Raw genomic sequence first — 14,205 nt, forward strand, 5'->3', positions numbered from 1 at the left:
GGTTCCAGTGATCAATTTTCTTTTCACAAAATTTTGAATTTAAAATGAAAAAAAAATGCAACAGTTTTCTTGTGGTCAATTATAAAAATTAGGGAAGTATTGTGGTACCATAGGTTATGGATTTTATACTTATTCTATAATTCTTGAAATGTTTTCTTAGTAAATGGGAAGAATGTTGGATTTCAAAACAGGACTCAAGTTTAATTCTTTGCTGTTCTTTAATCTGTGGTGGTATACTTGAAAATTATGTTTAGAATTTCTTACATGTGTAATTTTTTACTTGCATGTTATCCTTATATTCTCTGAGCTTCAGTTTCCTTATTAATTAAATAGTGAATAACTCCACATGCTTCCTACAGACTCTGTGATACTAAAATAAATAAATAAATAATGCTTTAAGTTCTAGAAAACAATACCACTTTCAGATGACTAAATAAGTTAATTATATGTTATCAATGTGAGGCATATTAGTAATACAGAAAATGTATCACTTCCCCTGTACCCCCCTGAGATAATCACAATGAAAAAGTTCTTGTGTATCCTTCTAGAAAAAAAAATGTGTAAGCCAAATGATGATATATATGTATAATATTACCAAATGATAATATATATAATAACATTTTAAAATGTTATTACACCAAATCTTTATAATTGTTAGTGCATTACATCTTCTCCCTCATATTTGTTGGTTTTATTTTCTCAGTGAAATACCTTATATGTCCTTTGTCCATTTCCCTGTTGGATCGACTTTTGATTAGTTAAGGGTCTTTTGTATTCTAAGGAAATGAGCTCTGTTATGAGTTAAATTCCAAATTCACTTACTCTTAGTGCAAAAATTTTTAAACTTTCTGTGTTTATATTTATCAAATTTAAATGACTTTTGAGACTCCATGAGCCTTTTTAATCCTTTATTGAGGTGGCAACTTTGGTTTATGGTGCTGTTAAATAGAAAAACGAATTTTAGCTTGTTCCTAAGTAGCTGAATGACTCTGTGATATTTCCTTTACAACTTTAAGGATGAGTAGTCACATTCTAGAAAGTATTCCTTATATCCTGAGCAAAAGTAAAATCTACTTCCTGCTGCCGGCCAACAGAATAGTAGCTGAGGACTTTGGTAAAGGGTTTGGCAAATATGGAGACTTTCTGTGATGCATATGTGACATCATGATTTTTAAAACATGCACGTGTAGAATGTATACATGGAAGATGTATGCTTAGTTTTTAACTCTTATTCGGGTCGTGGACTATTTTGAGAATCCAGTGAAACCTTAAGAGTTTTCCTGTATTCCTCTAAGGAACACGGTTAGCATGTAGCTTATGTTCATTTATTCTTTCAGCTAATATTTATTGTGTGTTTAGTGTATTTGAGAAAACAACCTTTGTGTACATTTATAGATCCTTTGTAGACCTTCTTTTGGTCTTTATTATCTGTGTTTATTCCTGCCATGTATCTTTGCAAAATTCCTGTGGTTGGCTCCTTGTCTTTTGAGATCTCAGCTTAATCGATCACTTCTACCTATAGAGATCTTTTATGATTGCCCAGTCTTACTTTAATTTTATTACCCTATTTTAATTATTTGAATAGTACTTATTCTGTTTATATTTGTTTCCCTTCCCTTCCCCTCTCTCCTTCCCTCCCTCCCTCCCTCTTCTGTCATTTCTGTCATTCCCCCTCACCCCTACCCCACTCCCCTGCATTCTCACTTAGAATGTGAGTCCCAGTACTTAGAACAGTTCCTGGAACCTAGTACATACCGAATAAATGAATGTGCTAGGCCCGGTGGTAAGTGCTTTACAATGATCTCATTAAGTTTCTTAACAACCTGTGTGAAAGATATGTTTAGTTTTGTTGATTTTTATCTGTTATAGTTTCTTTCTATTGTATTGAATTCTCCCCTTATTCTTTATTTCTTTACTTGTTCTTTGAGTTTAACTTGCTGTTCTTCTTCTAGTTTCCTGAAATGGAAGCCTGCTGCTGCTACTGCTGCTGCTAAGTCGCTTCAGTCATGTCCGACTCTGTGCGACCCCGTAGACGGCAGCCCACCAGGCTCCCCCTGTCCCTGGGATTCTCCAGGCAAGAACACTGGAGTGGGTTGCCATTTCCTTCTCCAATGCATAAAAGTGAAAAGTGAAAGCGAAGTCGCTCAGTTGTGTCCTACTCCCAGCGACCCCATGGACTGCAGCCTTTCAGGCTCCTCCTCCATGGGATTTTCCAGGCAAGAGTACTGGAGTGGGGTGCCATTGCCTTCTCCCGAAATGGAAGCCTAGAATATTGATATTCAATCTTTCTTCTTTTATATTGCATTTCAGTTCAGTTCGGTTGCTTAGTCGTGTCCAGCTCTTTGCGACCCCATGAAGCGCAGCCCACCAGGTCTCCCTGCCCATCACCAACTGCCAGAGTTCACCCAGACTCATGTCCATTGAGTTGGTGGGACCATCCAGCCATCTCATCCTCTGTCGTCCCCTTCTCCTCCTGCCCCCAATCCCTCCCAGCATCAGGGTCTTCTCTAGTGAGTCAGTTCTTCGGATCAGTTGGCCAAAGTATTGGAGTTTCAGCTTCTTCATCAGTCCTTCCAATTAGAAATACAAATTTACTTCCAAGTGCTGCTTTTGCTGTCTATCATGCGTTGTGAGATGTTGCAATTTTGTTGGTCAGTTCAAAATATTTTCTAATATCCCTGATGATTTTTTCTTTGACCCATAGGTTATTTAAAGTGTGTTGTTTATCTTTCCAAACATCTGAGCATTTTCTAGCTTTTTTTTCTTTTATGGATTTTTAGTTAGATTCCATGTACCCTAAATGATTTTAGATCTTTGAAATTTGTTAAGATCTTATCCAGCATATAGTTTTATTTTGGTAAGTAGCGTTCTGTGTGCACTTGAAAAGAATGTTTATTCTGCAGTTGTTGGATATACTGTTCTGTGCATGTCAGGTTAAGCTGGTTATTTGTGTTCATATTTTCTACATCTTTATTGAATTTTTTAATCTACTTGTTCTCAGAGAGGTGTGTTAAAAGTGCCAGTTATGCTCGCAGATATATGTCTTTCTTCTGTTAGTTCTGCTTTATAGATGGAAGTTTTCCTTTACAGATGAAAGGTATAAATTTAGAATAAATCCCATGTAAATTTAGAGTTGTCTTCCTTTTGAAATGATATCCTTTTATGTCCTGGCAGCAGATCCTCAGCAGTTATTGGTCTGAAAATTACTTTTTTTCACCTTCAGCTTTGAAACATATTTTCTTTCAGTGGGTATAGAATTGTTTGTTGGCCTTATTTCTTTCAGCTTTTTGAAGATGTCATTTGATTGTCTTCTGACATCTGTAGATTCTTTTGAAAAGTTGGGTCTCAGTATTATTGTTGATCCTTTTAAAACAAGGATTAATAAACTATGGCCTGTGCGTTTGTGCATGCTTGCTGAGTCGCTTAGTAGTATTTGATTCTATGTGAACATATGGACTGGAGCCTGGCAGGCTTCTCTGTCTGTGGAATTTTCCAGATGAGAATACAGGAGTGGGTTGCCATTTCCTGCTTCAGGAGATCTTCCCAACCCAGGGATCAAACCCGTGTCTCTTGGGTCTCCTGCAATGGCAGGTGGATTCTTTACCACTGTGCCACCTGGAAATCCTTATATGTATAAAGTTTTATTAGAACACAGCCAGCCCATTTATTTATTGTTTTAACTGATTTTACTTTACAGTCATCAGAGATGGTATGGCATGTAATGCCTAAAATATTTGGCCCTTTATTGACAAGTTTTGTTGACCCTTTCCTTAAGGAAATGTCTCTCTTTTTTTTTTTTTTTGCATGCATTAAAGATTTTTCTCATTATCTTTTGATTTTCAGCTGTTTGACTATTCTAGACCGTGTGTGTGTGTGTGTGTGTGTGTGTCTGTCTGTCTGTCTCCGTGTGTATGGCTTTATGTTTTTCCTTTTTTTTTTTAGATTTTAAAATATATAGTAAGTTTACGTCTTTCATCAGTTTAGAAAAATTCTTAGTCATTAGCTTTTGAAATATTGCTTTTATCCCGTTCTTTTGGGGGTTTCCCTGATAGCTCAGTTGGTAAAGAATCTGGGTCTGGAAGATCTGCTGGAGAAGGGATAGGCTACCCACTTTAGTGTTCTTGAGCTTTCCTTGTGGCTCAGCTGGTAAAAAATCCGCCTGCAATGCGAGAGACCTGGGTTCAATCCCTGGGTTAGGGAGAGCCCTTGGAGAAGAGAAAGGCTACCCACTCCAGTATTCTGGCCTGGAGAATTCCACGGACTGTATAGTCCATGGGGTCACAAGGAGTTGGACACAACTGAGCGACTTTCATTTCACTTCACTTGTCTCTCCTCCCTCTTTTTAGGTATGTTAGATATTCTAATTATATTATACATGTCTCTGATGTGCTATTCAGTGTTTTCCATTCTTGTATTTCTTGGTGCTTCAGATTGTGTATTTTCTCTTGACCTGCCTTTACTTTCAATAGTCCTATTATCTTCTGCTATTTTCAGTCTGCTCTTAAACCTATCTAGTGAGTGCTTCATTTCATAAATTATACTTTTAATTTCTGAATGTTCATTTGATTATTTTGTATAGATTTTACTACTTTATTGACATTCTCTATTATTTTGTCTCTTTTGTCCATCTTTTCCTGTGTTTTCCTGCCATATTAACTGTAGTGGTTTAAAAGTCCCTGTTTAATAACTAGTTTGTGAGTTACCCTGGATCTCTTTCAATTCCTTTTTGTCTTTTCTTTCCCTTCTCTCCTTCCCTCTTTCCTTCCACCCTTCCTCTCTCTTTCCTGTCATTTGTTCCTGTTTTTAGTGTGTCTCTTAAGTTTTGATCAGATGCTAGGTAATCAGGAACATAGATGAGTCTCTGAATGATGTCTTCCAAAGAGGACTGTGTGTTTTTTTTTTTTTTCTTTCTGACAGTACAGTGCTAGCAGAGCACTTTGGTCTTGTTTAAGTTCAGTTTAGGCTTTTAAAGGTTTTGTCTATTTCAGTTTTTCCTTTTTTAAATTTTGTGATTCTTTTTTTTTTTTTTTTTTACTTTATAATACTGTATTGGTTTTGCCGTACATCAGCATTTTCTTATACACCTAAGAAGTATCCTTACTTTTCAATTATGCCCCTCCTGTGGTCTTAACTGAAAGGCCAGGGTATTTACCAACACCTCCCTGGAGAAGGAAATGGTACCCCATTCCAGTATTTTTGCCTGGGAAATCCCATGAACAGAGGAGCCTGGTGGGCATACAGTTCATGGGATCACAAGACAGTTAGACACAACTGAGGAACCAGACCACCACCACATCTCCTTGGGAGACTTGGTTTCCAGCTGCTCTTCCCTGCAGTGTGTGGTTGCTGAACTCTGATCAGGTATTAATATTTAACCTCCCAGCACTGTTCTTTTCTACTGGATTTCCCACATTCTTAACTCTGTGAAAACGTAGCCAACTATTGAAGGGTGTTTGTACACAGATTTTTGTGTACCTTTTGGCTGGTTCCCTCCTCTGTAGTTTCACCCTTCAAGTTCCAGTTCCTTTGGTAGCCACAAACATTAACGTTTGTCTCTTTAGTCTTTTAAAACTGTCATTTTTATCCTTGGATTCTATTCTCCCAGATAGCGATTTGAGAAATGCAGTCGGGAAAAAAGCTGATGTGAATGAAAAGCCCACTTTATGTGCTTTCATTCCTTGCATGATCTTGGCCCCTTAAGTTCTGCCTGGATGACTTGAGAAAGTTGCTTTACTTGTTTTTTCTGGTTTTTGTAGTCATTTTCTGTGGCAGGTTTAGTGTCTTACAAATAAGAGCAGCGTGGGCAGATTTGGAAGCACCTACAGTGTCTTCCAAACATAACGGCCAGAGTGATTCTGTTTGTGTATTAGACTATGACTTCTCTATTCATCACCCTCCTATGGTTCCCAGCTTCATTCAGGGTGAGCACCAAAGCCTTTAGCATTCTTTACCTTTAGCATTCTTTACCTTTAGCATTCTTTACCTTCCTTCATCTGCTCTGCCTACAGGCTGTGCCTGGAGTGCTCTTTCTCTCTGTCCCTCCAGTCAGTACCAGTACGACTGACTCCCTCACTTGGCAAATGTTTGTTCAGATATTTCCTTATTTAGCCTGTTCTGACCACCCTATTTAAAATTGCCTCTTCCTTTCCCTTCTGCATTCTCTCTCCCTTTGCTCTGTTTTTCACTCATATCATCTCATGATTTTAAAATTTATTCTTTTATTATATTTGATTGTTGTCTCTTTTACTTATTAAAATGAAAACTCTACAAGGGCAGGGATTTTCATCATTTTTGTTCATTGGTATGTCACAAATGCAAATTAGAACCAGATGAGAATGGAGAATTACAGAATCTAAGGGAAGAAGGAATTTAGAGATAGAAGAGAAGTAGTCAGTTATGTCAAATATCAAATATCTAAAAGTATTCATGAGATTTCTGCATTGGATTTTTAAAGAAGGAGGTTATTTCTTACTTTTCTGAAAGAGCTTTTAATAGAAGAGCAGAGAGAAAACGAAGATTACCAAGGACTGAGGCTGTTGTGATAGCAATTGTAGACTATTCTTTTTTAGTTTCGTGGAGAGTATAGTAGAAAAAGTTCATATTTACTTGAATAATTTATGGTTTCTCCTTTTAGAGAGTTAATAAATGGATTATTCGGTAGTTGGAATTTTCTGGTTTTACTCACTTTTGTGTTTATTAATTAATACTTTGTGCCCAGAACTACATAAAGTTTTGAGTGTCATCCAAGGGAGAGTTACTGAGGTTTCACCTTGTGCACGGAAACTAATTACGAAGTGCAGTACCTTTAGCTGCACAGTGCTAGAAAAAAGTAAATTTTGACTCTTGTTCCCAGCCTTTTTTTTCTTGCATACCTATTCTACATACCTATTTCTACATACCTATTCATGTATACTGGAGAAGGAATTGGCAGCCCACTCTGGTGTTCTTGCCTGGAGAGCTCCATGGACAGAGGAGCCTGGTGGTTGCAGTCCATGGGGTCACAAAGAGTCAGACACACTTGAGCTACTGGGTAGCAGCATTCATGTATACAGTGGACCTTTTGGAGTTGAAGCATCTTTCACTTGAGTAGTTGTCAAAGTATGAAGAGGTGCCCATGATTTAGAATTTTTTGATGGGGCTTGAGAAAGTTTCATACTGTTCATGGGGTTCTCAAGGCAAGCATACTGAAGTGGTTTGCCATTCTTTTCTCCAGTAGACCACATTCTGTCAGACCTCTCCACCATGACCCGCCCATCTTGGGTGGCCCCACATGGCATGGCTTAGTTTCATTGAGTTAGACAGGGCTGTGGTCCGTGTGATCAGATTGACCTGTTGTCTGTGCTTGTGGTTTCAATCTCTCTGCCCTCTGATGCCCTCTGTCAGTGCCTACCTCTTACTTGGGTTTCTCTTACCTTGGACGTGGGGTCTCTCTTCACGACTGCTCCAGCAAGGTGCAACCGCCGCTCCTTACCTCAGACGTGGGGTAGCTCCTCCCGGCCACTGCCCATGACCTTCTGTGTGGGTAGCTCCTCTCGGCCACCACCAAGAATCAGGGTTGCCAGGAGAAATATCAATAACCTCAGATATGCAGATGACACCACCCTTATGGCAGAAAGTGAAGACGAACTAAAGAGCCTCTTGAGGAAGGTGAAAGAGGAGAGTGAAAAAATTGGCTTAAAGCTCAACATTCAGAAAACTAAGATCATGGCATCTGGTCCCATCACTTCATGGCAAATAGATGGGGAAATAGTGGAAACAGTGACTAACTTTATTTTTGTGAGCTCCAAAATCACTGCAGATGGTGATTGCAGCCATGAAATTAAGACATTTGCTCCTTGGAAGGAAAGTTATGACCAACCTAGACAACATATTTAAAGCAGAGACATTACTTTGTCAATAAAGGTACGTCTAGTCAAGGCTATGGTTTTTCCAGTAGTCATGTATGGATGTGAGAGCTGGACTATAAAGAAATCTGAGTGCTGAAGAATTGATGCTTTTGAACTGTGGAGAAGACTCTTGAGAGTCCCTTGGACTGCAAGGTGATCCAACCAGTCCATCTTACAGGAAATCAGTCCTTGGTGTTCGTTGGAAGGACTGATGTCGAAGCTAAAACTCCAGTACTTTGGCCACCTGATGCGAAGAGCTGACTCATTTGAAAAGACCCTGATGCTGGGAAAGATTGAGGGCAGGAGAAGGGGATGACAGAGGATGAGGTGGTTGGATGGCATCACCGACTCAATGGACATGGGTTTGGGTGGACTCCGGGTGTTGGTGATGGACAGGGAGGCCTGGCGTGCTGCGGTTCATGGGGTTGCAAAGAGTCAAACACGACTTAGTGACTGGACTGAGCTGAGAAAGTTTCAGTCCTCCCCTCTCAAAGATTTTTGATGCGTCCTTTTGAGGATGTACTTTACTGCCGATTGGAAATCACTATTCATCACTTTTTCCAATCCGTCATTCTTAGATTTAAAATTCAAGTGTTACTTTCTATAGTATCCAAATTTTTGTGATTCTTTCTAGAGAAAAGGAAGTAATTATGTAGCACAGTGCTCTCAAACAGGTAAAGGGCCCTTTTTTTTTCTTTTAAATTTCCAGTCCATTATGGATAGATACTTCTGTAAAATGCAATAAAAAATGAATTGCTGGAAAAAGCATGCAAAAAGCTAGCCCTGGTTTTTACATTCAAAAACATAACACTACACTGTTGAAGGGCCCTAAGTATAGTCTCTCAGCTTCTGTTTCTGTCTCCTATGGATTAGTGGCAAGAATTTGTGTGCTGGTAATGGCTTTCGGGCCGGTCCTTCTCTGATCGGATCAGGAGAAGCGCCGAGACAGTGTGCACTGCTGCGCTGTTAGTTTCCTCTTAATCTACACAGTCTTTCAAAGGAGTAGGAGGTTTTAATGAGTTATGGATTGCAGGTTTTTAAAAAAGAGGTAATTTATACACTGTAAAAGCTTTACTACTTAAGTTCTGAAAGAGTAACTCTTAAAATTTTGCTTTTTGAATAGTTGCTGCTTTACACAGTGCTGAAGTAAAAGTGACTTATTGGTAACAGTAAGATTTTCTTTAACTTTCCAGTTACTTATTTTTCTTCGGTCCTTGAACCTATAAAAACAAGCATATTTTCAACATGAAAGGAAAAGTTATACCACTTAACACCACAAGATGTCACTTATGTAAAAATAAAGTTGTATTTTAATACTCAAAAGCTGAAAAGCTACAGGTAAGTAGATAAATGAAGAACTAGGTAAATTTAAAAAGCAATATTTGGATTGGTTTTTGGTAGAATCAATGAAAAATGTTACTAATTCAGCATTGTTTTGAATCAACTCTTGATATTTCACACAAAGAATTTCCTTTTGTTCCTTATTTAGATTTTTCAAAATTATAAAACTAAATTCTTAAGATTAATATAGTCGTACGTGTTAATCGACCATATTTGAACCTATATAATGAAGGAGGTAGACCTAAAATGGCTCAATACAAGGAAACATATTTTGAGAGTAAACGAGGTGTTTTGGTATTTACCTTCCCGTATCTTTACTGTTTTGGTGACAAGCGAAGAGGAATTTGGGTAGAGATATGTAATTTATATTAGAATTTTCAAAAGGACTTTATGACATATCTGAGTAGTTGAATATTACATCAGGTTGAAGCAGTGCCTGGGAGTTTTCTTGTTTCTTTTCTCTGAACCTCAAAGTTATTAGCTTTCTACCCATGTTAACACTGAAGATAGTTATATTTGTTATTGAAGACCATCTTTTCTGTTAGGCATGAAGAACAGAACCTTTGACTTTAATATTGGGTTCCTGTTTTCTTATTTTTAGTTTGAGAGTGGATCAGGACATGAAGGTGTTTGGGAAGGGAACTGTAGCATAAGGGACAAACCAATTTTCATTAGGCCGTGACTAAGATTACACCTGGAGTTGGCGGTCGGAATGTCCTGAAAATTGACACTTCATTACTCTTCATTGCTCATTTTTCTCTCCAGATAACACTTGTAGAGAAGATCGGTAGAATACTCGTGGGGGAAAAAGGGATCAGACATGAGAAAATGAATTTTTTTTTTGACATGTACGTGTGTGGTCACACTTTCTTTCTGTTTACTTATCTAATTACTTTACCTTTTTTCAAGTTCTTATTTCCAAAAAGTTTTAAAAGGTTTCTTTTAGGTTTTTTTAAATATAAAAGCCCACATGGTCAGTAAGTAAAACAGGAAAATAGCAAAAAGTAGAAGGGGGAAAAACCTGATTTGTGGGTCCTGCCACAAAAAATTTCAACAAAAGGAATTTTTGTTCCTTTTCAGTTAACAGTGCATTGTGAAAGAACAGGGAATTTTAAGAAGGAATTCTGAATTCATTGCAGTGAGCAATTGGGAGTATTTTATATTTGGTTGTTGTATATCCTCAGATGTGGTTCTTATATGTTGCTTTCTTACTATTTTTTTGATTAGCTCTATTTTTAATTAGAGAAAAGTCATTATTGTGATTATTTATTGTGTCTTGCTAGTGGTCACCGTTGTATTTAATTTTATGAGCTGCTTGGAAAGGAAGAGTGACTTTCATAATAAATCTCGTTGCCTTTATTTATTTTTCCTGCAATGACAGTTTGTAACATTTCACTCCAATATTAGTTTGCTAGGACTGCCGTAACAAAGTACTCCAGATGCAGTGGCCTGATCACACATTTCTTTCCCCGGATCCTAGAGGCTAGAAATTGCAGATCAGAGTTTTGGCAGATTTGGTTTCCGTGGAAGCCTCTCTCCCTGGCTTGCGATGGCTGCCTACTTGCTGTGCCCTCACATGGCCATCTTTTGGTCTTTTGAATCAGTCCTAACCTGCTCTTCTTATAAAGAATCACTTATATTGGATGAGGGCCCACCCATGGTGACCTATTTTAATTTAATTAACCTCTTCAATGATTCTTCAAATACATTCATACTCTGTGGTATTGAGGGTTAGGATTTTAACATGGGAGCTTTGGAAGGGACACAACTCAGCTTGTAATAACACGTGATCAATCATTTATTCTTGGTATGTGCTTACTGCCTGTATTAGGCCTAAATTGTAAAATGTAAAGTACTTTTGTCAAGGCTGGCTATTTAGAGTAGTTAAGGAAGCTCTTCTCACCTACTTTTAAGCTTAAGCTGAGATCAGAGAGCTTCTGATACTTTGTTTGGGTCCACACATGCATGTGAGCACCTTGAACCATATTGCATGAAGCTGTGTGGAGTAAATTTTTAAAATCTCTTTTCTGGAGAGTTTGTTGTAGAAACTATTAAAAATTGCTAATCATAAACTAATAATGAGTACAAAGTGATTAGTTATAGTTTGTAATACTACAATCTGTATAGTCATTTAAGAGGATTTTTCAGTGCTGTCCTAAAATAAGGTTCAGTGATTTAAATTCTTGAGTAAGCTTGAGACTTAAGTGTGACACTCTTAATTTCAGAGTATGTATAAGGATGGCTTATCAGATCCTTAATAATGTATTTCTCAGAAATGGATAAATGTCTTTTAATCTTTTGGAGTATTTATATCTTATTCACAAATGTGAATAAAACACTACAAAAACTTTTTAATATCATTTTAATGGCGGTATAATTCTCATACACCAAATTACCCAATTTTAGATTATAATTAGATAAGTTTTTGACAGATGTATATACCTGTGAAATCACTGCCACAGTTAAGAAGATACACAACATTTCCATCTTCTTATGGAAAAAATTTCTAATGTCCCTTTGTCCATTTCTCCTTCTACTTATGAATCCGCTACCTTGGTTCTGTCCCTACAGATTGCATTTTATAGAACTTTAAATTAATTCAGTTGTGGTCTTTTGTGTCTAGTGTCTTTCAGTCACAATAATTTTGAGACTTCATTCATATTATAGCATGTATCAGTGGTTGGTTCTTTTCCTTTGTGAGTAATATTCCAGTGTATGGCTAAATCCCATTTTGTTGATGGACATTTAGATTGTTTCTGTTTTTTTTTGCTATGGATAAAGCTGCTATGCATATTCTTTAAGTTATTCTGTAGAATTATGTTTTTCTGTCTCTGAAAGTGGAATGAATGGATCACATAGTAGGTTTATGTTTACATTTGGAAGGAACTCCCAATTTTCCAAAGTGACTGCACTCTTTTACATTCCTACCAGCAGTGTATGAGAGTTCTAGTTGCTCCATAGCCTTGGCAACGTTTGTTATTGTCGTTGTCTTAATTTCATCTATTCTCAAGGATGTGTAGTGGTTTCTCATTAAATTTGCATTTTTGATAGTTAATGGCCTTAAGTATTTAACAGTATTCCTAATCTTTTTGTGTGTGTGTGAAATGCCTGTTCAGGTTTTTTGACCATTAAAAAAATCGGTGTGTCATCTTATAAATGAGTTGTAATTGTTATATAACTTTTTTTATAATTAAACTTTTGATTTTGAAATAATTATATATTCATATGCAGGTATAAAAAGTAATACAGAGAGATTCTGTGTGCCCTTTACCCAGTTTCCTTCAATGATAAACTATAGTACAATATCACAGCCAAGATGTTGACATTGGCGTACTTCATGAGTCTTGTTCTGATTTTCCTACTTTTATTTGTACTTAACTTGTAGATGTCTTTGTTAGGGTAGTGTACTATTCCATTTAACCACCTTGATATTATTTTGTAGGGTTAGATGAGAAACATGTATTTAATTATAAATAAGAAAAATAAATTGGTAATAATGTACATCATGTTATTAAAATTACATGTTTTAATGCCTGTGTCATATAAAATCTAAATATGAAATTTTTCTTTTTTGTGTGTAGAAATGAAGATCTAAAGCAAATGTTAGAGAGCAACAAAGATTCTGCTAAATTGGATGCTATGAAACGGATTGTTGGGGTAGGTAAAGTAATTAGATCATTTTGACTTTTGAATAAATGACAAGTAGTAATATGCTAAATATATATGTTACAGAATATGTTAAATACCAAATCAAGCATTCCCATCTACCCTTTATTATTAACTTAAAATTTCCTGTCTAAAATGTTTTGGAAGAAGTAATGAAGTGACAAAATTCAGAAACTTGAGTTCTAATTCTGTCTTTTCTGTTTCTCAAATATTTCTTTTGTCAAATAGAGTGCTAATCAGTTTGAAGAGAAAGCAACATTATATACTACAATATTTTGACTTCCTACAAAGAGGGAAACTAATGAGCTAAAGGATATTTTTTTGGTCATTCTATGACCTAAAAATTGTGAGCATCCTTTCTTCTGATCTTCAAATTTCTTTACTACCAATATAAATGGTTTATTCAGTTTATCAGCATAGAACTTCTAATGAATATTAATAGATGTAAAAACATTCTCTGCTTTTCTATTGTAATAGAAAATTCAGATAATAGTCTAATATATTATTATGTAAGGGATTCTACTGTCAGAATTAAAAATATAATGCAATTTCTGATTATATAATTTTAAAAATATTTTTGCAATGTGTGTGGGTCTTGCTCTTTTTTTTTTGATTGTTTATATTGACAATGAAAAAAACTGGCTTAATTCAGTGACTATCTGTTAAAGAGTCTGCTTGTCTCAGTGGAATTAAATTTGTCAGACCTTGTCTTTCTTACTAGTACTTTGCTTTTTTCACCACCATTGCTGATTTTGTTTTCCAGAACTTTTTGTATCAGGTCAAAATGTTGTAAATTCATGTAATTGCACAAATAAACTCTACTGTAGTAGGATGTAAACACAGCTGAAACAGTACTGTTTTCCAGGAGACAGTGCCACGACATGAGAGTCTGAAATCTCTATTCTAAAATCCAAATCCCATTTATGAAGGATGATTATAGATATGAATTTACTGTGTTCAAAAGTTTGTTGTTGTGAAAACCCAATGTGTATAAGTCAAGGACTAATTATACCTGTAGATCTTGCTTGATTCTTTTATTTAGATTTATGTCATTTGGTAATGAAGGCAAATGATGAAGAGTTTTTGGTAAATTTTTCATTTGTTCATGTTAAACCAAGGTTTCCCTAGTGGCTCTGCAGATAAAGAATCCATCTGCAGTGCAGAAGACACAGGAGACACAGGTTTGGCCCCTGGGTCAGGAAGATCCCCTGAAGTTGGTAATGGCAACCCACTCCAGTATTCTTTCCTGAAAAATCCCATGGACAGAGGAACTTGGCAGACTTCAGTCTGTGGGGCCACAAATAGCTGGACA

At 36.5% G+C, this 14,205-nt stretch overlaps 1 protein-coding gene across 1 annotated transcript in view; it reads left to right on the plus strand.

The window, feature by feature from the left end:
- The window catches only part of AP3B1 (adaptor related protein complex 3 subunit beta 1), a 239,403-nt gene that overhangs the window by 15,315 nt on the left and 209,883 nt on the right, over positions 1–14,205 (plus strand). Inside the window, exon 2 of the mRNA XM_068963860.1 lies at positions 12,809–12,884. Within this exon, the coding sequence (XP_068819961.1) occupies positions 12,809–12,884 (76 nt within the window). The remainder of the gene's footprint in view (positions 1–12,808; positions 12,885–14,205) is intronic.

This window comes from Capricornis sumatraensis, chromosome 2 (genome assembly GCF_032405125.1).
Source record: "Capricornis sumatraensis isolate serow.1 chromosome 2, serow.2, whole genome shotgun sequence".
In the NCBI taxonomy this organism is placed as follows: domain Eukaryota; kingdom Metazoa; phylum Chordata; class Mammalia; order Artiodactyla; family Bovidae; genus Capricornis; species Capricornis sumatraensis.